Here is a 21,337-nt window from a genome sequence, read left to right on the forward strand (position 1 = left end):
CCATGGCTTTGAGGCGGTAGTTAAGTGAGCAATTGAGCGCGAACTGAAGGGGATGCCTGTAGTGCGTTGAACGTAGTTGCCGGACACCACTTATTTCGCCCGGGTACTGCATCCCCCCAATATTAGGACTATAGCTTATCGCTTCAGATCAGATCAAGCCGCCATGGAAGGCGTTGAAGCTTTGCTGATTTCCGAAAGCGGTAATTATCTTTACCAGCAAGCAGATTCCCAAGCGGAATTCTGGCTGAAGCTCCATGTTATGGAAGGTTACTCGTGAGTTCTATTTGAGTATTTGAACTATATATCTATCTTGTCAAATCGGCTGTGGTTCAGCGCCCGTGATAAGAACAGCTCCAAGGCGATTTTACTATACGTCGATGATATAGGCTTTGCAGGGGACCCAGCTGCCGTTGACGCAGTTGATTCTCAATCCCATGATCGGTTCAAACTTCGCGATTTAAGTCCCCGAACTCAACCTCTTTGAGGCATCCTGATCGAATGAAAAATATCAGATGAGATCGCTCTACGCGCACCCAACTAAGCTGCTACACGAGCTGCATGAGCTGCACAAGCCCCATACGAAGGATTTTGTACGAAACAAGAAGAACATCAGATTAGAAAAACGTCCGCCCAAACAGCCTACTACCGCATATATCCATGATCTACATCTATGGAGACAACCAGGGAGCTATCCACTCAGCAAACGCCCCTCGCGACGCCGCATCATCCAGACGATTGAAGCATATCGATATTCGGTTTCATATTATAAGGGAAGCGATCGCAGGCAGCAAGGTTCGATTGGAATACGTCCGCACCGGGGAAATGACGGCGGATATCCTCACAAGCACTACTATTCGAAGGTTTCATTTGTTAGTAAGAGCCACGAGACTCGGGGTTTAGGATGGCACCTATCTGCCCGAACAACTCCCGCGTCACCTTCATTCACCATGGCCAAATCACGGACTGGTAGCAGTAATTCTGTGAACTCCCCAAACAAACCAGTCTCGGCAAGCTCTGCACCGCATCACCAGGGCCCGGAACTCAAGAAAGCTCAGTCAAAACATTCGTTGTGGCCCTCCAAGCTGACCCTTCGCCCCTCACGCTACAAGATCTTCAACCCCGATGTCATGAGCCCGTGGCGTGGGAATGCCTTTGCACAAATGAGCAGTCTATCCACAGCTTCTACAGCTCCCCTCGATCCTTCAGCCCACGCACAAGAGCCAGAACGCTGTGCTAGTGAGCCTCGGTCGGTGCCCTCCCTATGAATTGACACCATGGCAACCGCTACAGAAGCTGCAGAAAACGCGTCAAAGAATCTGAACCTCGAGGACAACGAAAAGGAGGACAAAGTGAGCATCCACAATGGTGAAATCAGTCCCAAGACAACACCAATGCGTCGAGACGATGCTACAACCACTGTTATGGCTCATCCATCCAACAATACTACGCGCAACCATCCTGGTGAGCCTCCCAAAATGCCGTTGCCACAACAGCCGCTCCACCGTGATGCCCCCTCAGCTTCACCAGATAAGACACCCAAAGCAAAGGGAGAGGAGGAGACAAAGCACCAGGCAAGTGCTCCAGACACTCCAACCATGAGCAGAAGGGCTTCGAGCAGATCCGAACTCCAGGAACTCCGGCTGGCTCAATGAGAGCAAAGAAATCTGGAACCCCAAGTTTCAGGGACTCTCAATCGTCGCTCTAATCGCGTCAAAGCAAAGCCGCCGTGGCACGCACCTCTTTGGACACGGTCGACATCAACGCGCCCAGTCACCCCGTCTCTCCCCTCCTCAGATGACGAAAAGGGAGTCTACGCCTATTGCGGCGGTGCTTCGCGCTCTGGAAATTCCGAACGACGCAACCGACGCGACACCCAAAGCACAGACGCGTACGCCGCCTCTCCAATCAATTACCGCAAAAATGAGAGGGACGGTCATCAGGCGAACGAGCATCACCACTACCACCACCATCGGCAGTACCTCTCGTCGCGCCCCTCGACCCGTGGCTCACTCGAGCAGTGCAGAAACATTAACTCGACGTCACCTGGCCTGTCCACCAATTCGTCCCGCACCGAGGCTGCTTTGGTTCAGCAACTCCAGGACAAGATTGTTTTTCTTGAACGACAGAACAAGATGCTCCACGCTGCCCTGTCTGCGGTCCTTGAGATGGGGGGTACGTATGATGTGGGACTTTCCCGCAACGCCACCTTTGCTCACCCGAGTACGATGGATGGCGCCAGTGGAGATATGTTTTCGTTGAATGGCTATTAGGTTTCGTACAAGATGTACGGTATGAGTTCTCTGCGTCAGTTCGAACTTGTTGGAGTACCTATAGGGGGTGGATGTTGAAACTAGCACGGACAGATTTGATGACATTGGCTGAGGAGTCTCAAGAAACAATACTTCGACGTGTATGTCCTGTACAGGTTCGATACTAGCCAGACTCAGGTACTAAGAAAACAAACAAAGCATGAATAAATTAGTAACCATGAAAGGAACAAAACGACCCAGCAGCTGCTCCGTACTATCTGTTCAACAGCTAGCCCTTAACAGTGTCTCTTATTAGGTGCAAAGACTTGGAGTAAGTACGGAATAAGTAGCAGAAACAATCGAGCCCCGTTGCAAGTACTTCCTATCCTGTCCGTCGTTCAGGGGCTATTTCTACGGGGAACGCACGGGAGTAGCAACTTATCTGCAAGCCTTAACATCCGAGTTGGGTCGTCATCGCAAGCAGGATTGGCCCAAGCTCTCTGATATGGGACTGTTTCCACACTCTCCAAGGTCCACAGAGAAACATTTTCATGAAAGGTGGGTTCGAGGTGTAGCTGGGTTCGCGTAAGTAACGAATATATTCCGAGTCGTACTCGGCGACGATCAAGTAGATTTCGTCTCGATCCTGAGAGATCAGAAAGCGCCTGTAAACAGTCCTATAGTGCAAATCTAATTAGAACATTTACCCTGTATAGAAGGCGCACACAGAGCGGCTTACTCAGGACCAATTCGAAATTGTTGGTGCTCGTCTGGCTCCGTGAATATCCAAGCCACCATCTGAGCGGTCTCTTGCATGGAAACTTCTGGAATCCAGGCACGAGGTTTCCTCTTCACCTCCACAATGATTTTGGAGGCGAGAGGCTCCGCGCCAGTGAATAAATGACCGTCGGTTCGGGCCTCGTATAACGTAGTGTCGCCTTCTCCGAATTTGAATGCTTTGCGTTGAAGAGACCAATGCGCCTGAATGCCAGGGACCGAAAAGGTCAGGACGTTTAGCAAACCGATCAAGGCCGTATTCACGATTTGTTCGTCACCGAGACGGTTGAATTTGGGTAACTCTTCATAGTTTGGATCCGTGTCTGAATCTGTCTCTGTATCTCCTGGATTCGACCCCGCGGGCTCGATAGACATAGTCAACAGCTCGTCGTCAAAGGATGATTCCTGCATGCTGGTATCCGGGTCTGACGGTGGTCCTAGTTCACCACGGCCGGGTGGGCAGGGCGATTGTGCATAAAGGGCACGTAGTTCGCGGTCTCTTTTCTCCTGCAGCTTCCCCCTTGTCCTGCCGGCGATTGGGGAAAAAGCAAGTTTCGGTTCGTCCTCCTCGTCAACGTTCTGTTGCAAGTTTAGAACTACCTGGATATAATACCAAACAAAACTCCAACTTCCCAGGTTGGGAACAGGGAGCAGTTCCTTTGCCGGGAGGATCTCTTTTAAAAAGGTTTCCTACAACTGTGTATGCAGTTTTTGTTCAGCCTTATCCACGTCCTTAATTCCCCAAACCTCTGGATCAAAATCCTCTCTGCGAACATCGATCCAAATGGCATGGAGAGCTAAAAACTGCTTCAACTCGATTTTGGAGGCGGAGTTGTAGGTTCCAACCTCGTAAATGCTCAACCCGGAGGGATATTGGGATAGTTCTTTAAGCCGAAAATCCTCTGCGTCTTCGATGCTTCGTTGAATGTCTGTAGGCCTTTGTGGTTGACGGGCTGCCATATTGATCACAGTGGGCAGAATGGAGGGAAGGACAGGAAAGGTATAATAAAAGCAGTCAGTCAAGAGATTTCAAATCAAAAGATAAGGACGTTTAAGCTGTTCCTGCACGAATAAGAAGGGGGCATGAGACGAAAGGTATAATTAGAGCAGTCAGTCGAGGGATTTCGAATCAATGGATCAGGATGCTTGAGTTCAAGTGTTTGCACGAACAAGAGGGGGGCATTGAGCTCTTTAGATAACTCTTCTCAAACCATGCTGGGGCAGCACATCGCCCCTGTCGTAATTTGGCGTCTAGATGCCGCATCGCATTGGTAGACGGCATAGTTATTTTTGCTATCTGGTCCCTTCTGCTTCATCCCCGGGCACACGGCAGACGAAAGGTAGTCAACCGCCAGGCAGCAACAGAAGACAAGATTCGGGGAGATGCGCTGTGCGGATTGACTGCTGAGGGCTCGCGCTGTATGCACATACAGTACCCTTGCGTCAACCAAGCGAACCAATTGTCACTGTAACTGTATCTGAATCCATAGCCAACAGTCAATCCATTGGCAAAGGAAATAGGAACTCCCGTGTACGCAGTAAGCGCCCATATTAGCATGGAATCCTTCAAACTACACGGAACCTATGGACGGAGCGGTGTCGGCAGCGCAGCGTGCATTAAGCCTAAGTTATCGAATCCGCTGCTGCTCCAAGTTGCCTTTGTGCGAGTGGTGCACACGCTGGCATCGCCCCCACGGTCCTCGCTGTGCCGTAATTAGCCCCTCTAGTTCAAGTTAGTGGTTATGGCTACTGTAACCGTAGTTAGGCGCCGTCAAGGAAGACCACGTACTGTAGTTAGGTGTCAGGATTTCGTTGCCCTCTTTTTGGGTGCGGCGCAGCGGCAAAGCGCGTAGAGAGGGCACAGGCCATCTTTTGATAAGAGCCAATACTTCGCGAACCAAGCACCCTGCTTCCGGCTTTAATGCAGTGGGAGTTCACAAACTGGCTCCCAATGATGTGCCCCAAGGAGGTGGAAGGTACTGTGCCTAGCCGCCGGGCAACGATTGGCCCAGGCGTACTCCGTACTGTGATCTAGGACAAAGAGCCCGGGTAGTTCAGCATATCAGCTCTCAAGATACCTCCTCCCTGGCACATCAAGGGGGGAGCTTACCGTGCAAGGGTTTGCAACGGCGGGTAATACACAGTATTGTTGTTCACCAGACTCGTCAAGTCAGTTCATCTGAAAGCCAGCTCCTCATTGTGGTTTCTTGGCTGTTGCCTCAAGCACAGGTTAAATAGACACAACAACCCGTCCAAAACCAAACTCTTAGGTTCAACAATCGCCTCTTCCTCTTCTCCAAGACAACTTCACTTTGATAAATTAGTACGTCAAACTCTCGGACGTCGTTTCTTGCTCTTAATCGCTCCGTCGCTCGTTGCTCCGGCTTCTTCCAACCCAATATGGCGCGAAAAGAAGCAAAGCCTAAGATCACTCACCCCGAGGCCATTGAAAAGAAAAAGGTTATGGTCAAGCACCTAAGATCGATGTACGAGACAGTCAATACGTTCAAGCGCTCCATCCCAAATAGCTACCTTGAAAAACTGGGAATCAAATTGCTACCCTTGGACCTCAAGCGACCGTCCGGTAGCATCAACTACTATCGACCGCTCCCAAAAAGCGAGTATAACTCTAGGTCATTTGGCTCCTTCCATCCATTTGCGAACAGTGACAATAAGGACGAGGAAGATAGGTCGGACAGTAACGACGCCGTGCTGGCCAAGCTTTCGAATCTTTCAACCATTGTGGGAATGCTGTGGCGCGATGATCACAGTCACACGCAATGGCAGCGAGATTAGTGAGTCTCTTGACCTTGCGCATTTCATCCAAGTCTGCTGTCGCTTTAACATTGCGATCATTTAACCAACCCCTGTCTGAACAGCGTCATCCAATGCTACCGAGAAAAACCACGCCTCAGCCTGACTGAGTATGCTAAACTGGACGGAGCAGAATACACCTGGATCACAACCAATCGGATCCAAACAGCTTCCGAGATGTATCCGCACTGCAAATGTGTAGTCATACAGGATGTAGAGCCCGACGAGGAGCTGAAACGAAGTGAAATTCTCCCAATCCTTGTTATCATGCGTTGGAGAATGAGTCTGTATTACTACCAGCAACATGAAGTCTTTCCGGTGGGTTGACCCCATTCTTAATTCTCTTTTCCCTGATGTGAGACTTCTCCACGGCTTCCGTGCTGACCTATCTATGATTCGCATAGGTTGAAGTCCTGTCCGTCTATGGTGGGCAGGCTCGCATCCTTATAGGCTACTTTGACGGAAAACACCTCTGCATTCAAAAAAGTCCGATTTACGACATCGGGAGCGAGGGCCTTCAGAATTGGATACTGCTCATGAAGTGGTGGTTCAGTGATGCTGCAGGGGATACTACCCGCCTTCCATCCCCTCAAGATATCAAAGACTCGCGAAACCTTGCTGTGCGTCCCGCTCCTGCGCGTCAGGTAAGGAGTGGGCGGTGAATTCTGGCCCTGAGTTGAATGCTGGTTTTATTATTCTTTTTGAACCTGTTGTTTTGTTTTCTGTTCTATGACTATATCTTTAGTCATTCTTTTGTATGTTAGGTAAATCCAGCTGATAAAGTGCAGCAGGTAGTCTTCATAGTCCCAGACTGCACAAAACTATAATGAATAATAATAATAATTTCTCCATGATCATCATCACTTTGAGCGTTGGCGCTGCCCTTTGGGGCTCTGCCTGATTCATTTCAGGCGCTCGAGCCGTTGATTATTGGAACAAGAATCTTGGCCGTGCTGTTGATTAAGAGAAGGATGCAAGCTATTTGACAGCTTGGTGACGCGAAGGACAGCGTCAACACCGTTAAGTGAGCTCGGTGTCCAAGGAAAATGCCAAAATGGTAGGATAGGATAATTCTCCCGCTCTCTTACAAGTCAGCCTGTTTCTAACTGTTGTTAGATTTACCTAGAGCGCTCCGGGGCGCGGGGCATCAGAAAACACCTGCACTTAATGCCATGATCCGTTTTATCTACGGACATTGTCTGCTGTTCTGGTTGAAACGTCAGGCGTACTCGAACCAGCTCAGATAGTCGAATTCATAGGCCATGAAGTGAAAGTCCGAAAGTTACTTCGCCGCGGTGCGGGTGGTGGTGTGTCGCGAGGGGCTCTTCAAGCGGACCTACACGTCCGATGGGGCTTCGATAAATGCACAAAAGCAATGGATACCTGCCGACTTAACTTCATGGCAGCGGTTGGAGAGACCACTTTCTTACGACACACGGCGGGTTGGAAGAGCAAGTCAGACTTACCGCAAATAATTGCAAGGCGATGGTAGTCTATACGAGTGTGTACCCGCGAAATATAAATTTGGGACGAACAGGTGACGGCATGTTAGGAAGTGGGTGGTTTGACGAACCGCCCACTACCGACAGATTCGCTAAACCGAACCGTTGCTTCTTTCGTCGGTTCAGACCATACTGCAGTTGATTTTATCAACCTCTCGCACACTTCGTATCCACCAATACTCAACGATTGCGCGGTGCTGGAGGGAGCCATTCTAGAGATCGCTGAGGCCAGCCTGAGGGCTTGCTCTGGGTGTCACTTAGGGAGTCGCTCCGGGGGTCGGTTAAAGCATTGCCACTCCGGGGTAGAATGGTTCTGCAGACCGCAGACTTCGCTCTGGAGGCCACTGTCTGGGGGCTTAGTTAGGGATCGTTCCTGGGGTCATAGAGGGAGTGACGTTTGCTCTGTTTGCTTTACCATCGTCTTTCTCGGTAATTCGAACTCAGTGAAACGGGTGCGTCCAATTTATCATCTGATTATTTAACTGTGTACTGTACTCCGTACTTCAATTCATTCACAGTACCCAACCTTGCTGCTGATGGCCATACTGTGTAAGAATTCCATATCCAGAATCTACTGTATATGTACTGCACATACAGTACACCACATACAGCACAAGACAGTACGAAGGTGTCGACCAGAAGTAATGCTCCCAAGCAAAATGCTGTTATCATGTTTTAGTACTGTATTGTACAGTACAAGCTTTATCATTGCTTATATAGGACCAAACGGGAAAATGGGGTGCCAATGATAGGTACGCTTTAATTAGGCCGGGAGCTCCGCCAAATCGTCGTTGATGATATTACTTACTAGTGTCTGTGAAGTCCCCATTGCAACGCCTCTCATTGGCATTCGTGTTGTAATAATAGTGATGGTGGATGTGAATGGCAATCACTTTGCTCCACGACGAAATCGTCTCTGTACATCCTCTCCGAGAGCAGACGCCAGCCTCCACGTGCTTTCCGGGAGCGATGGGATGTCGAGCATGGAATTTTGACGATCGTGCCTTGCCACACCGGGAGCATCGATGTTGGCTGACAGCCCGACCTGCCTCGTGATCTCTTTCTTCAGCGGCAAGGGCGCGAACCCTGCTAGTGTTAGTAATGGCGGATGCCGAGGTCGCTGCAGCTCACATTTTGCGCATCAATTTCGAAATGGCGAGGCTGTTACCACCCATGGTGATTTACCGGATGGGAAACCAATTGTTGGAAGCATTGAAATGAACCACAGCAACCGAGTTTATATACTGTTTCAATCCGCTCTGTAACGTGAGCAGTGTGCTACAGTATGTTTTTCTGGTCGTCTCACCGCGGACGTGCTTCTCTGCAATCGAGCCTCTGAAATCCGTTAAATTTACGCCTAATTACTAGAATGCCACGACTCCGCTGGGAATACTCACAATGCCTACGCCCGTCAAAAGCGTTAACGTGCCCGTCGAGAATGAGTGTGCAGGAATGGCCCTCGAAAAGGGATGGTCACGCAGGGCTTCATGGACTGTGTCTTTGAGAAACAACAAGAGAACACAAGTTCGAGACGTCCGTCTCCCGTAGAGTAGACTCACGCTTTCTACTGTGTTTACCCGCCGAGCTGACCGGTAGACCTCACTGTTTACTCTGTATTTTTGCGTAGTACTACTCCTAGGCCTCCTCTATTACATCCACATAGACGATATTGTTAAAAAAAAACACGCGATAAATCCATTATTTTCTCGAGAACTTCCCGGAGCGCCATGGTGTGGTGATGCCAAGACCACCTCCCAAAAATCGGAACTAATTTTGTCACAACTAATTGACTGGTGGGCAACCTGCATGATTTCCCGAACAACTAGCTTTTCTGGGGCTTGGCATTAATGAGTCTAAAAAGGCTTAAATCAACGACATCCAACATGGATGAACACCCGAATCAGGGATCCCATCCGCTCAAGCGATTTTTGAAAAATATGCCATCAAATGGCCCTGGGGGCGGAGTGCTTTATCCGAGTCAAGCGGGGAGCATTAGTTACCCAGTCACTTGGGTCTGTCTATGTTTTGCTGGACTCCTGACGTGTTCGATATCACCGAGAAATACGCTGCCTTCATGTAAGAATGAAGAAATTGCCCTTCACGATACCATCGACTCATCTAATGTTGGCAGCGTTGGGCCATGGTGCATGGCGCAACGGTTCTTGTCTTGCGCTACCCACGCAGTCAAATCTGCCATTCGATAATTTTAATTTTTTCCTTGTGACCTCTTCTAGTAACCGGCTCAGCTCAGTGTCGGAGGTGTCGGAGGTGTTGGAGGTGTTGGTGTTGATGGTTAAAATATTCACGCTAAGCCTAATTGGGACTTACCAATGTGGACATGCTACACCATGTCGTCCAAGCCTCGATATATTATTCGGCTGATTGCCCCATATATCCAAGCACTCTGTATGGAACTCAACGTGACAAACCCGGCAAGCGGGGCGACTCCCTGCAGCTTGCTGTTGACAAATGAGGCACAACCCTGGCGACGGGGATCGTCTTTGGTTTGCTGTTATAGCTGGATCGACCATTGGGACCGTAGGGGAATTGGCAGGCAAGTCGGCAGACAAGTCGGCAGGCATGTTTGCAGGCGGATTGGCAGGCGGATTGGCAGAGTTAATCTGAATAGGAGGCGCGTCCCACTCTGGAATTCCAGCAAGTTCGAGCCAGTCCGTAAGAATTCTGCAAGATTCGCGGTACTGGATCGTATCTCCCTGGCGGGCATTTCGATATATCGAATCGTATAGGTCTGTGAGAGGACTTGGGTCAAAATGGTCTAGAAACAAATGACAACTATTTTCTCTATTTTTGTGCTTAATCGCTTGGACCAGAATTTGGCTCTCGACAATCCAACTTCGACGAAGCTTGTTGCTTTTCTCTTTCACCATGAAACAGAGAATCCCAATAAGGCTTCAAGTGAGGCTTAACTTTTATATTCTTTTATCATATAGTACTCAATATTGTAGTATATACTCGATCTTCAAACACCGAAATGGATATAAGGAACCCATAAGAAGTTTCCCAGTACTTTCATATCTGGTAGTTTGGCATCTCTTGCTTTTTCTCCTCTTGTGATCCCGTCGTCTCGCAGCTTTCGAATGGCTTGGTGGAGTCCTCGACATACTGTGCTCTCTGTCATCCCTTCAACGTGGATCGCCTCATACAGATATTCTGCCGCACCGACGCAGTGATGTCTGACACTTCCCAGAGTGTTCCAACGACGTGGCGGAAACCTGCAGGCTGGAATGCGCTCACGAGATGAATTCCCTCATCAACAAGCGTGTACACCTCATTCGCCCCTGTCGAACAAGGCGAGAGATAGGCAAGAAACGGAGGATTCTTCTGGAGATTAAGGTCACGAAGGTCTCCGACTCTCAACGGCTTGCTTTCCCAATCCTCCAAAAGCAGACAGCTTCGTGAAGGCTCTGTGGGATGTGAAAGCCCGTGGCCGGCAAAGTGGAATATCTGACACTGCCGCAGGCAGTCCAGAACATCGGCCTTACACAGGCTTGGTGAGATTGGCTTCAGTCCAAGCTCTGGGCAGAACTTTTTCAGATTCTCGACTTCAACTGCTGCATATGGAAGCGTTTGGCTGGCAGCCAGGCCCGGTGTTTCCTGCATGGCGACCAAGACGCCATGGTCGCTTTGAGATTGTGTCGAGCGGTGGCGTCGGTGACCATATATTAATGCCTTGATGGACGAGGCATACGACGACATAGTCCTGTCAAGCACTGTCTCAGATGACCCGTCCATGTGGCGTCCCGCAGCATGGAGTGGCAGATGGCTGAGGGGCCCAGTAGGAATCCACCAGACTCGGGGAAAATCGTCCTTTGGGGCATTTGCGAAGCCCAGTGCCTCTAGGCTCGGGCGAGAGACAACGTTCCACAGCCATTCTAGCAGTTTGGATATGTGTAAAGGTTCCGCTAGACGAGAAGATCGAAGTTTGTCAACTCATTCTTGCACATCTTCTAGATTCAGATCAGGTAGCTCCAAGGCCCTGATCTGGTCACGCTCAACGAGGAACGAATCACAGCGATGAGCGCTCATATTGATGACGATAATCGGATCTGGCTTAGCAGCCGCCATCATCCCCTCTGCACTAGGTGGAAGTAGAAAGTTACAGAATTTGGGTTGAGTACGAATCTCTTTGATTAGCTCTTCAAACCTCTGGTCTGCTTCGTAGCGTCGCTTCACCCGTGAATCAATCGAGGCTCTACCATTGGTAAGGGCCGAAGAGATCATCTCATCTACTGGCGAGTCGAGCTCTTCACGAAGATGTATAAATTCGTCTGCGAGATGAGGGTACTGCTCTTTTAAGTCCGTGATATCTCCACGCATCTCCATCAGCAGGCCAGCGATGATGTCGCGACCCAACTCGAGAAGCCGTAAAGCTTGGGAGGCAGATTTCCCAGCTTTCAGAGCAGCGGCGGCAGCTGCAGAGGCCAGACCCGTGAATTGTGCGAGCATATGCTGCTTGTCAGTATGTTCAAGTGAGCGGACGCTCACAAACGGAAGAAGTTCCACAGCACCCTGAAGTAACACACTTGAGTCTTCCCAATTCAACTGGGTGGTAAGAATAATGGCTGCGAACTGAGCCGAGGAAATACGTATAGATGGAGCGGAACTGCAGCAAGCCCAGCTTTTCTTGAAATATGAGAGGGCACGGTTGAGATCATCCATTGACCCAGTCCGCATAAATCGTCTCCCGAGCAGCTTTCTGAGGCTATTTAAGTAAATAGCTCGATTAGGGTGGGTCCTGCGGAGTAGCTTTGACTGCCATGTCGGCGACATCAACAGCACGGTTGAGATCCTCCATCGACCCAGTCCGCTCAAATCGTCTGCCGAGCTGCTTTCCAAGGCTACTTAGGTGACCAGCTCGATCAGGGTCGGTTGGCCCGTCAGGAACCTCTGACAACCGGGAGACGGTAAGTCAAGCATCAGGTAACACGGGGACTAGCGTGGCTTCGAATACTCGAAAGGGCAAAGGCAGAGCTGTTAATAAGAACTAGCTAGAAGAAAATATTTACCTGCATTCGCAATAGGATAGTTTGGAATTGAAGCGGGATCGAGGTCCCTTTTATTGACTCCGATTCGGGCACTAATCAGACATGAAACCGTCATAAAACGACTGGCGTCTCTAACAGATTGACCGTCCCAGCATGGAGTACTCCGTACATCTTATTCCTTTCTTCACCAGGAGGCTCGTACTTTATGTCATCGGGCCAAGACGTTCCAGTCGACTTCACTCGACCAAGCTCCAACGCACCTTTTCAATTCACTTTTCCCTTGGAATTGCGGTTCAAAGTGAAATGATTCCATAGGCAGGAGTGAGCTTCAGGCAACAACGAGAGTGAAAATCTCGTACTTTCCTATTCAGGCAAGGCCTAGGCGAGCTGCCCTGGTCTATAAAAACCCCAAAGATTCCTCCACTCAACCTACAATCTTTCATCATCCAGCCACCATGATGGCTATGGATAAGACTCATAACTCACCCGCAAAGGGAAAATCTAGGTAGGCCATGAACCTTGCCCCATCCAGATACGAAAGACTAGTTCAGAAGCAGCCAATCATATATATAACTAATAATAAGGCGCCATAATGATACCGCAATATTAGCGGCTCGCGCGCTTTTTAAATCAATATCAATTCTCATACCCATATGCAACCACCTGGGCGAAAAACATTACTATCGACGATACCACCAATAAGGGATCCGATCCACTGGGTTTCGGCCAGAGGCAAAACATACAGAAAGGTTAAATCCGATGAGGAAAACGACGGCACCTTTCTCCGCATATGTGAGGTACTACAACATGGTAAGGATGGTGTGTTCTATCGGGGACCTCGGCTTCACGACTGGAGCACGTGGACAATCTTGTTCCCGTCCGGATCAACGAACTGTGCTGGACGATAGACCTGTCAGGTAAGTCGGTTGATCAGTCTCCCATCCGGCATTAAAAACATGCTGACTAGCTTTCGCAGTCTGGAGATCGAGCTATTTTCGAAGTAGCGAGTACCGACAACAAGGCTACCTTCACTGTCGCCTTAAGTACATCCAAGTGTGGAAAAGAAACCTATGAAAGCCACGGGTCATTGAAGAAGCAGTTGTCTTTCTCCAGAAAGAGGAATGCGACCCAGGCCATGCGGGTGGTTCATCAACGCTTCTCTATAGCCCAAACCCAAGCGCCAATAGACCTTTGGAGATGGATTCTGCGATGCCATGGGTTATCTTGCAAGCTCCCTCCAGGCGGGTCCGTTTGTCGACTGGCGATTCGACAATGAAGACATATCCGCTGAGCTTTACCGCAACAATCGGCGAAACATTGCAGAAATATATCCGAGTGTGGAACAAGACTTTGCGGAAACTCCGAGCTGTCGAGCAAGCAGTTATCTTCTTGCACCAACAAGAGTGCGATCCGGGATTTGCCAATGACCGACAACGCTTGGTCAGTCTTGAAGGGGGCCGACCCGACCTGGTGGTAGCCATACTGCGGCATTTGTCGAACTTGCCGGTGGCGACGAAAGTAGGTCGCAATATATTTTTGGAGATAGATTCTGCGGTGCTGAAGGTGTCTGGCGAGGGACGCTTCAAGCCGGATTACATATTCGTTGCGGGTTTGACAAGTGCCCCAAGGCAATGGAGACGTACCGGCTGAACTTCACTTCAGCAGTCGGGGAGACATGCGAAGTGGCACACTTCCTCACCAACGACTCCGAGGATATCATTGTTGATATCTTGCACTTCTCTCCTCCTTGTCAGACGTTCTCTTCCGCTAAGACAATTGCTGCGGCCACTGACAGCGCCAACGAGGCCTGTATTTTTTCATCCCGCGAGCTCCTACTTAAGATTAAACCGCGAGTAGCCACTATGGAAGAGACGTCCGGCCTTCAAGAGAGGCACAAGGAGTTCCTCTATGCGACGATTCACACCTTCGTCGACCTCGGATACTCTATCCGATGGAAGTTCTCGGAGGCGATCCAATAATCATTCAAATATACGAGCAAGCTCCAGACCATAATCCCGATCGCACTTATTCCCGCAACATTGTCAAGCAGACTTTTTCTCCGCACTCCTTTGCAAAGACCATCACTTGCAATGATGGCGACAACTTCCATCCTAATGGTACCAGAGCCTACACACATCGAGAGGCGGCGTGCTTGCAAACAGTCCCCATGGAGCATCACTTCTGCGGCGTTAGTGTGCTGAAGCAGACTGGGAATGCCGTGCCACCAATGCTCGCAAAGGCTATCTTCATGGAGATTACGAGATCCCTGGGCAAACATATTCAATGGTTCCATATGAAGATATCATCATGATTGACGATAGCGCCAGTCTCTTTCGGACCGATGAGGCAATTGATGGAAGATTCCATGACGGACGAGGAATTCGAAGATTACATGAAGAGCTTATCAGCTAACGCACCAATTGCCATTCAGATCTCCGACTCCTATCCCTGTACCTGTACCGAGTACGTATCCAATACATATCAATCCTCGACCTATCGAACCTTGCGACAATATCCATAGGGAATGGCCTTCGGGGAGATCAGTTTCTGTTCGACACCGGGAAAAGATCAGTTTCTCGAAACAGACGACATCGCGGAACACTTTGGTGCCACAGCAGCGACTGGGTCCCTGTCGGTCGGAGCCTTCAAGACTCCGACTGCTCAGACAAACAAGGCCGCTACCGGCAACGCCTCCCAAAAGTCGGCAAGGAGACTTGGCCTCTTCTCTGCCTTCGACAAGCATTTTCCAAAAGAGGAAGCCGACAAGACTTCATCGGCGAACGATCAGGGCGAAAAATTCGAAAACAAAGATACGTTTCTTGATGAGAATTAGGAAAGCGGATAGAATGGCGGAGGAATTTAATGATCGCCTTAGTAGTCCGTAATAGCTCCCAAATTGAAAAGAGACCCCACAATACGTGACTGAAAGTCCGCTACTGGTCCTAATATACGGAGTACATATCCTCCACCCGATGGATCGATCTGCATCGGAAAAACAAAACCCGAAACTAACTTGAAAACGCACAATAATGTCGATGTCAAAGTCTTATTATTAGAGCAAAGCCGCCCGCGCAGCGGGCGCCACAAGGTCTAGTAAGATCTATCAGAAGCCACGTGAGCTAGCTTAAAAGCTTAAGTAAGGCATTTTCTGACGGACGAGGGAAGAAGACAAAACACTCAAGTTATCTTCATCAAAGTGCTCGCTATTTATAAGCATTGTTCTGCCAAAGGGTTGCACCGAAACATCTTAAAGAATTCTTTGGGTCTAATATTTTCTTGTTTGAAAGATCTGAGTGTGCATAGGATGTGGCTGCAGGAGCTTCTCTTATTTGACCATGTTATGGGTTCCTCTAACAAGAATTCATATGATGTTGCTTTCCGTGATAATCTTCCTCTGCGTTTCTACAGGATGGGGATAAGCATGCCACTATGGAGGTCTTTCTATTCTCTGACATTATCTAGCTACCCAGGATGCTCAGGCAGTATACTACAAGTTGAATCATCAAGTATCAATCCGCAATCCAGCTTCCCGGAATCAGCCAAATTCACAGCAATTAACTAATCTACTTCATCTAATACTATTGTAAATGTAGATACTTAACAGAGTTTTAGGTAATTACCATGTATTTAGCGATCATTAGTACCTCAGACATCACACGGCACCACACTTCCTAGCTCGTATTCTCCTTGAAAATTAGACCGCGCGCTAGAGCACGAAATCCCATAGATAGAAAACACAATGCCTTCCTTTCACCTTGGACTGACCCGTCGGCCGAGGCGGGTTGACTTCCGTGACCGCCCTCTTCCGTCGGCGGTTTGGCGGGGACAGATATACTGGGCTTACAGTATATGAGATAGTGGCATCACGCATCTGTGGCCTGCGACGTCAGACAACACTACGCTTAGCTTCTTTTACCTCTTTACTGAGGCCTAGCGACTATCGGAACAGACGGACCGTGACAGGCCCTTAGAGTTTCAAAAAGATTGACCATTGCATGGCAGATTGAGACAAGTTGGAAGAACGCGGAGATCAAAGCAAGGAGAAAGGGAGAGATGGTTAAAAAGATCATCATTGAAGCTAATCAATGAAACCTAGGGGTAGAGCTTTGATGAGAAGGAAAAATTGGCAATGCTTCTAGTTCTAAAGAGTTCAAAGAGATGGTAAAAACAAAGAATCTATTCCTTACCATTGAATGAGGTTGGGATTTTCTAGAAGGCAGAATTGAAACCGCTGGAAACTTCTTCAAACCCCTTGACTTTCCTTCACCAACAAAGACTAAAGAAGATAGGTAGATATTACACTGCTTGCAGTTAGGGATATAACATGCATGCAGATGCCATGGAGAGGGATTCCTCAGACCACAAACATTGTGCTTTGACCCATACACTCCGTCGGCCTATCGCAGTATACGGATTCGAAACGAAGAGACGAGTGCCTCATAAAAATGGCATCGGATACCGTTTTCGAACACCCTCCAGATAGCGACAAGGCAAGTAACCTGTTTCCAAACTTGGGATAGTGATAATCATGCCAAGGGCCTTCTCTTTATCTAATAGTCAGTAGTATCATGGCATCCTGTATAAAAGAGTGCATCTGCCCCAGAGCGGAAACAATCCTCTCGACTGGCTATTGCAAAACACAACGCACGACTTTCACGTCCAGCACTCTAAAAAACGACTTGGTAACAGAGAGGGCTTCGCTCTGTTGGATACACAGGAAGAAAACATGGAAAAAGTACTGCGCGAACTGTTGGAAATTAGAGGCCAAATCGAAACGCTCCAGACACAGAACGCAACGCTCGAGAAGAAAAATACGGTGCTTGAAAAGGATACTGCAGCACTCCAAAATGATGTAAGAAGCAAGCATTGATTGTAAAAAGAGCAAGTCTAACTGACCTGATTAGCTTTCAACGTCTAGAAAGGTTCATATCGGGGTACGCCATGGGGTTCTGGAGGAGAGGCGAATTTCCAACCGGGCGGGAGTCCGCAAGGACAGAGAAACCACGAGTATTCGAAACGAGATCGCAGACGGTGGTGATATCATTGGCGATATCAAGACGATCCAGTATGCCCAAGAGCAGCAGCTGCCGTATGTTGCTGAATATAAGGAAGACTTTCAAAAGGTTTATAGAGTATCGTTTGACGAAGCCTTGACCCAAGCTCCATCTTATCCCCCAGAAGCTATCCGAGCGTTCGATATCTTGGCCTCCGTTAGCGAACTCTATGCTTGGCAGGCTCGTGATCAACAAGGACGCCGAGAGATTCTTGAAAAACAAGCTACTAAGATTATTAAAGCTGCATTGAGCACCGAGAAAAACCAGCTGCAAGCACGTTTTGGAAATGGAGGGGACTTGCGGGTGGGCTTTAATGAGATGGTTGGGTTGTTTATGGCTGGAAGATAGGTGTCTTGATATGGGTTGATGGTGGGACTATGAAGAAAAGCTTTAAGACTCGGTGGTATTTTGATCTAACTACGGAGTACTCCGTAGTTAGTTAGTTACGTTAACGAACTAACTTATGTAATCGTTCCATACCTCCGATGAGAGTGATGTGAGGCTGGATGAACTCGGTCATGTAGCAAATACTGATCCCTGAGGAAATCTACTCACCTTGGCTGTGTCGACGGCTATAGGTGCTTCCGGCACTTACTTGGTTGTAAATGTCCAATTAACAACATCCGTTTCAATGTCGGCTAGTCTAAACTGCGAGGAGCGGTTATTCGAACCCGAAATGAACACGGACACACGACCGCCAGCATCTACCGAGTCGCGCGCCTCAAGTCAAGCACAGGCCCTCTCCTTGTCACTCCTCTCTCAATGCCGCGCCCTTCTCCATGAGTTGACCTCGTTCCAACTCTACCTTACTGGTTTAAGTCGACCCAACCTCGTGGAGCTCCGCCAGTTCAAGTCTGCCGTGCAAGCAGAACTCAGATCGTTGGAGAAACTATGCGAGTCGGCGAACAAGGCAGCGGAGGAGGATGAGCAAGCTAAAAGAGCAGAATGCACCGAGACCGGTGTTGTGCGCGGAGATGATGAGGACGGAAAATCGAGCGGAGGCGAAGGAGATGCGCACGTGATAGGCGCGGCGGAAAGAAAAGTCCTGCACTCGCTACGCTCGTCGAATTTGCCCTTTTTCAGTACGGTATGGAAAGTGGCGAAGACGGCGTGTACGGGGTTGGTAGCGTTTAATAAGAAATTCTACTGGCAGGAGGTGAAGAAGAAGAAAAAGCTGGAACGAGACGATTATGAGATGGAAAATGGGTTTCCAGCGCTGGAATTGCAGAATGGGGGTATCGAAGTAGGAATAGACGAAAGTGAGGTCGCAGAACCAGTGCGGTTGAAAAGAAATGTCATTGTGGATATTGTTGCAGACCATGGGGAAGAATGGGTGAAGGTCTCTACAATAACGCCAACTCGATTACTTTTCGAGTTGGCGAGACAAGGTTGGGAATTGGACTCCGATGATGAAGAGGAATATAGACTACGGAATTATGACAGTGAAGACGATGGCGATGACGATATCGTTGAATTAGTAAAACTGGCAGTTGATATGAAGAAAGCTGCTGCTCAGACTCGCGTCAGATACAAGCACCCTCGAATACGTTTCATCCTTCCCAAGGTGACTGAAGGACAGGCGCCACACACGGACAGGATCATTCATGAAATCCGAAAAGCAGGGGTAACCGTAGAATGCGGTACTATTCCAGAGAATCCGCTCACTGGGGGTGCCAAGCAACTGGACCCAAGATCCCTTGAAGCTACATTTTCGTCACTTCTTCCAAGCCCCTACCCTCAAAGGACGTCGACCTTAAACGTTGATTGCACCTTGCTTCTCGCTCTGGTGTCTGATCTATCGCATTACTGCAATATTGCCCATTCTACACATCATCATCGAGCAATAACTCGACAGATTGAACTCGAAGCAGAAAAGCCACTAGTGCCATCAGAACTATGGCCAGCCATGGGGGACAAAGACCTGCTCTGCACCACCGAAGCCGCCCAACGGATGCGAGAAATAGTGGACACCATAGGAACCCAGGCCGAAAAGACAAGAACAAAGTTGCTAATGGGGGAAATGGATGAACATTTGGAAAGGCAACAGTTAATTTCCCGATTCCAGGAATTGTCTGATCATAAAGTTCCAACGGATTGGAGAATCCCGATCAGAGTAGTAGAGTCTCGGGAGGTGATCAGTCGCGGCTTTGAAGATGGACGGCTCCCGCCTGTAGCTCGCAAAATCGCGAACCACCTCAGTGATATAAATGCCAGCGTGTTTGTATATGGATGGTCCACCGGATTGATGACAATATCAAGCAACCGAACTGTGGCAAAGCAAATCGAAACCATGATAGAAGAAAACCGAGGCGACGACGATGATTTACGAGGACCCTTCGTATGGGTATGCGACACAGCGAGAAGTTTGGTTGGAAAGGAGAAAAATAGGAAGTCGTAGTGATACTCAAAATGAAAGAAGCTATTGTTGACTGGGGTGCCTGGTAGCTCCTGGAGCGCGCCCCAAACGACTTTTCTACCAATCCTCCATGTCGTGTGGCACGCCCGGTCTGACGCCACACCAATGTGTATATGTTCGGATGCGTGATCATAGGCCTATGTTATCGATGGGTATTTCATTTTTCAGGCTGCTTTGCGCTGTCGTCAGGCAACCAAAAGACAATTTCTTTATCAGCGCTGGCAAACATGTTGTATCTTGGGTTAGTCTGTACAATGGCGACCTTGCCACGATGCGGCAGACGAACCATTGGCTGGAGGAGTCGACTCGAATCAGGAGCCTGGTGTACGTCCCACACGAGAGCGTCAGACTGTTCACCAGCTCCTCCAATCACATAGCGTCCGTCTGGTGTGAAACAGACGTCTCCCTGACCAAGTGGCTTTCCGGTACTAGATACCGGGGCTGCTCGTCCTGTCACGCCTGATTTTCCAACCAAGAATGCCTTGACGTGTCCTTCAAAAGCATCCAAAATGAAATGCCCATGGTAATCTGTGCCAATTAGGAGATGCTTGCCGTCATTTGAGAACTCTAGCTTATTCCAGGCTCTTCCTCTTGTCGTTGGGGTAAATCTATCCTCGTGTGGTGCCATGTCAAACGTCGCGAACGGTGGTTTGTCGTAGTTTCTAAAGTCGTAGAGTAAGACAGACGAGGTAGACTGAGATGCGATGGCCACGACGGTGCCTGACGGGTCAAAGGCGGCCAGGTATGGAGTTGCCAGCTTTAGCCTTCCCTGTGCGTTTCTCGAATTGAGATCCCACAGCGCAATACTATCATCCTTGGAACAGGACAAGAACGCGTCCGCACCAGGGGATAGCGTGAGGCAAGTTACTTTGTCCGTGTGGCCGGTAAAATAGCGAAGGTAGCTTTCATTATGGAGATCGAGAAGGCGTAACGAATCTTTCCAACCGTTCAGTTAGCCTCGGGGAGGAGAACTGACGGAATTTCCCGGGGGCCTTACCGTCAACCTTTGTGCTAGCATGCAGTATCTGGCGGGAATGATGAGTGAATCGTGCTAAATGGACCCCATATTTTTTACTAGGGACGGTTTTCGTCGGCTTGCCTTCCTTCACGTCGAAAAGCTGTATCATCTCATCGTCCCCCGCTGCCACCAAAAAGTCACCTTGGTCATCGAAATCGACCGAAGTAATAAGTTGCTGGCCCTCGGACCTGGCATTGCCTCGAAATACCTGGAGCAGGAGGCACAGAAACGGTCAGCTTCATGCGGTGACTGCGCGGGAACGTGTTTTGTGGACTTCAATAGCTAACTACCTTTGATGGACGATAATACTTGACAACGTCCGAAACCTTTGCCGTGGCCTGAGGAGGGAGAGTAGCCGCAGGTATCTCCGCCATCTCGAGCATCCGCCGCCAACCACACCTGGAGGACAATGAAGAGCAAGGGGAGGTTCTGGATTCTGGAGTTGCTGCCAACGGCTCTTGGTCGAATCGTAACTTAAAGCTTTAGCGTTCGGCACTTGGC

At 49.1% G+C, this 21,337-nt stretch overlaps 10 protein-coding genes across 10 annotated transcripts; 6 read left to right on the plus strand and 4 right to left on the minus strand.

Annotated features, from left to right (window-relative positions):
* Nucleotides 1-2,450: 2,450 nt before the first annotated feature.
* Nucleotides 2,451-3,986, minus strand: CIMG_09336 (uncharacterized protein; the record flags this gene model as incomplete). Its single annotated transcript, XM_001239714.2, has 3 exons — nucleotides 2,451-2,926; nucleotides 2,989-3,716; nucleotides 3,756-3,986. 3 exons carry the CDS (start codon nucleotides 3,984-3,986, stop codon nucleotides 2,701-2,703), a joined length of 1,185 nt encoding a protein of 394 aa, XP_001239715.2. The 3' UTR covers nucleotides 2,451-2,700.
* A 1,197-nt stretch (nucleotides 3,987-5,183) lies between these two features.
* Nucleotides 5,184-6,693, plus strand: CIMG_09337 (uncharacterized protein). Its single transcript, XM_001239715.2, has 3 exons — nucleotides 5,184-5,821; nucleotides 5,906-6,158; nucleotides 6,245-6,693. Exons 1-3 carry the CDS (start codon nucleotides 5,427-5,429, stop codon nucleotides 6,500-6,502), a joined length of 906 nt encoding a protein of 301 aa, XP_001239716.2. The 5' UTR covers nucleotides 5,184-5,426; the 3' UTR covers nucleotides 6,503-6,693.
* Nucleotides 6,694-7,913: 1,220 nt separating this feature from the next.
* On the minus strand, nucleotides 7,914-8,517 carry CIMG_09338 (uncharacterized protein; the record flags this gene model as incomplete). Its single annotated transcript, XM_001239716.2, has 3 exons — nucleotides 7,914-8,023; nucleotides 8,151-8,428; nucleotides 8,474-8,517. The coding sequence occupies 3 exons, from the start codon at nucleotides 8,515-8,517 to the stop codon at nucleotides 7,914-7,916; spliced, it is 432 nt and encodes a 143-aa protein (XP_001239717.2).
* Nucleotides 8,518-9,308: 791 nt separating this feature from the next.
* Nucleotides 9,309-10,200, plus strand: CIMG_13602 (uncharacterized protein). Its single transcript, XM_004444836.1, has one exon. It carries the CDS (start codon nucleotides 9,673-9,675, stop codon nucleotides 10,087-10,089), a length of 417 nt encoding a protein of 138 aa, XP_004444893.1. The 5' UTR covers nucleotides 9,309-9,672; the 3' UTR covers nucleotides 10,090-10,200.
* A 172-nt stretch (nucleotides 10,201-10,372) lies between these two features.
* CIMG_13603 (uncharacterized protein) lies at nucleotides 10,373-12,367 on the minus strand (the record flags this gene model as incomplete). Its single annotated transcript, XM_001239717.2, has 3 exons — nucleotides 11,353-12,367; nucleotides 10,523-11,265; nucleotides 10,373-10,474 (listed from the first exon to the last, which is right to left on the minus strand). The coding sequence occupies exons 1-3, from the start codon at nucleotides 12,131-12,133 to the stop codon at nucleotides 10,373-10,375; spliced, it is 1,626 nt and encodes a 541-aa protein (XP_001239718.2). The 5' UTR covers nucleotides 12,134-12,367.
* Nucleotides 12,368-13,001: 634 nt separating this feature from the next.
* CIMG_09340 (C-5 cytosine methyltransferase DmtA) lies at nucleotides 13,002-14,327 on the plus strand (the record flags this gene model as incomplete). The annotated part of the gene is made up of 5 exons (XM_001239718.2): nucleotides 13,002-13,145; nucleotides 13,257-13,265; nucleotides 13,325-13,391; nucleotides 13,448-13,751; nucleotides 13,802-14,327. 5 exons carry the CDS (start codon nucleotides 13,002-13,004, stop codon nucleotides 14,325-14,327), a joined length of 1,050 nt encoding a protein of 349 aa, XP_001239719.2.
* A 237-nt stretch (nucleotides 14,328-14,564) lies between these two features.
* On the plus strand, nucleotides 14,565-15,276 carry CIMG_09341 (uncharacterized protein). The gene has a single exon (XM_001239719.2). It carries the CDS (start codon nucleotides 14,873-14,875, stop codon nucleotides 15,179-15,181), a length of 309 nt encoding a protein of 102 aa, XP_001239720.1. The 5' UTR covers nucleotides 14,565-14,872; the 3' UTR covers nucleotides 15,182-15,276.
* A 1,517-nt stretch (nucleotides 15,277-16,793) lies between these two features.
* Nucleotides 16,794-17,750, plus strand: CIMG_09342 (uncharacterized protein; the record flags this gene model as incomplete). The annotated part of the gene is made up of 4 exons (XM_001239720.2): nucleotides 16,794-16,842; nucleotides 16,938-17,200; nucleotides 17,253-17,437; nucleotides 17,480-17,750. 4 exons carry the CDS (start codon nucleotides 16,794-16,796, stop codon nucleotides 17,748-17,750), a joined length of 768 nt encoding a protein of 255 aa, XP_001239721.2.
* Nucleotides 17,751-17,971: 221 nt separating this feature from the next.
* CIMG_09343 (uncharacterized protein) lies at nucleotides 17,972-19,941 on the plus strand. The gene has a single exon (XM_001239721.2). It carries the CDS (start codon nucleotides 18,034-18,036, stop codon nucleotides 19,798-19,800), a length of 1,767 nt encoding a protein of 588 aa, XP_001239722.1. The 5' UTR covers nucleotides 17,972-18,033; the 3' UTR covers nucleotides 19,801-19,941.
* CIMG_09344 (WD repeat protein) lies at nucleotides 19,781-21,210 on the minus strand (the record flags this gene model as incomplete). Its single annotated transcript, XM_001239722.2, has 3 exons — nucleotides 19,781-20,754; nucleotides 20,816-21,044; nucleotides 21,127-21,210. 3 exons carry the CDS (start codon nucleotides 21,208-21,210, stop codon nucleotides 19,976-19,978), a joined length of 1,092 nt encoding a protein of 363 aa, XP_001239723.2. The 3' UTR covers nucleotides 19,781-19,975.
* Between the last annotated feature and the right edge of the window lie 127 nt (nucleotides 21,211-21,337).

This window comes from Coccidioides immitis (assembly GCF_000149335.2).
Source record: "Coccidioides immitis RS genomic scaffold supercont3.5, whole genome shotgun sequence".
Classification (NCBI taxonomy): Eukaryota; Fungi; Ascomycota; class Eurotiomycetes; order Onygenales; family Onygenaceae; genus Coccidioides; species Coccidioides immitis.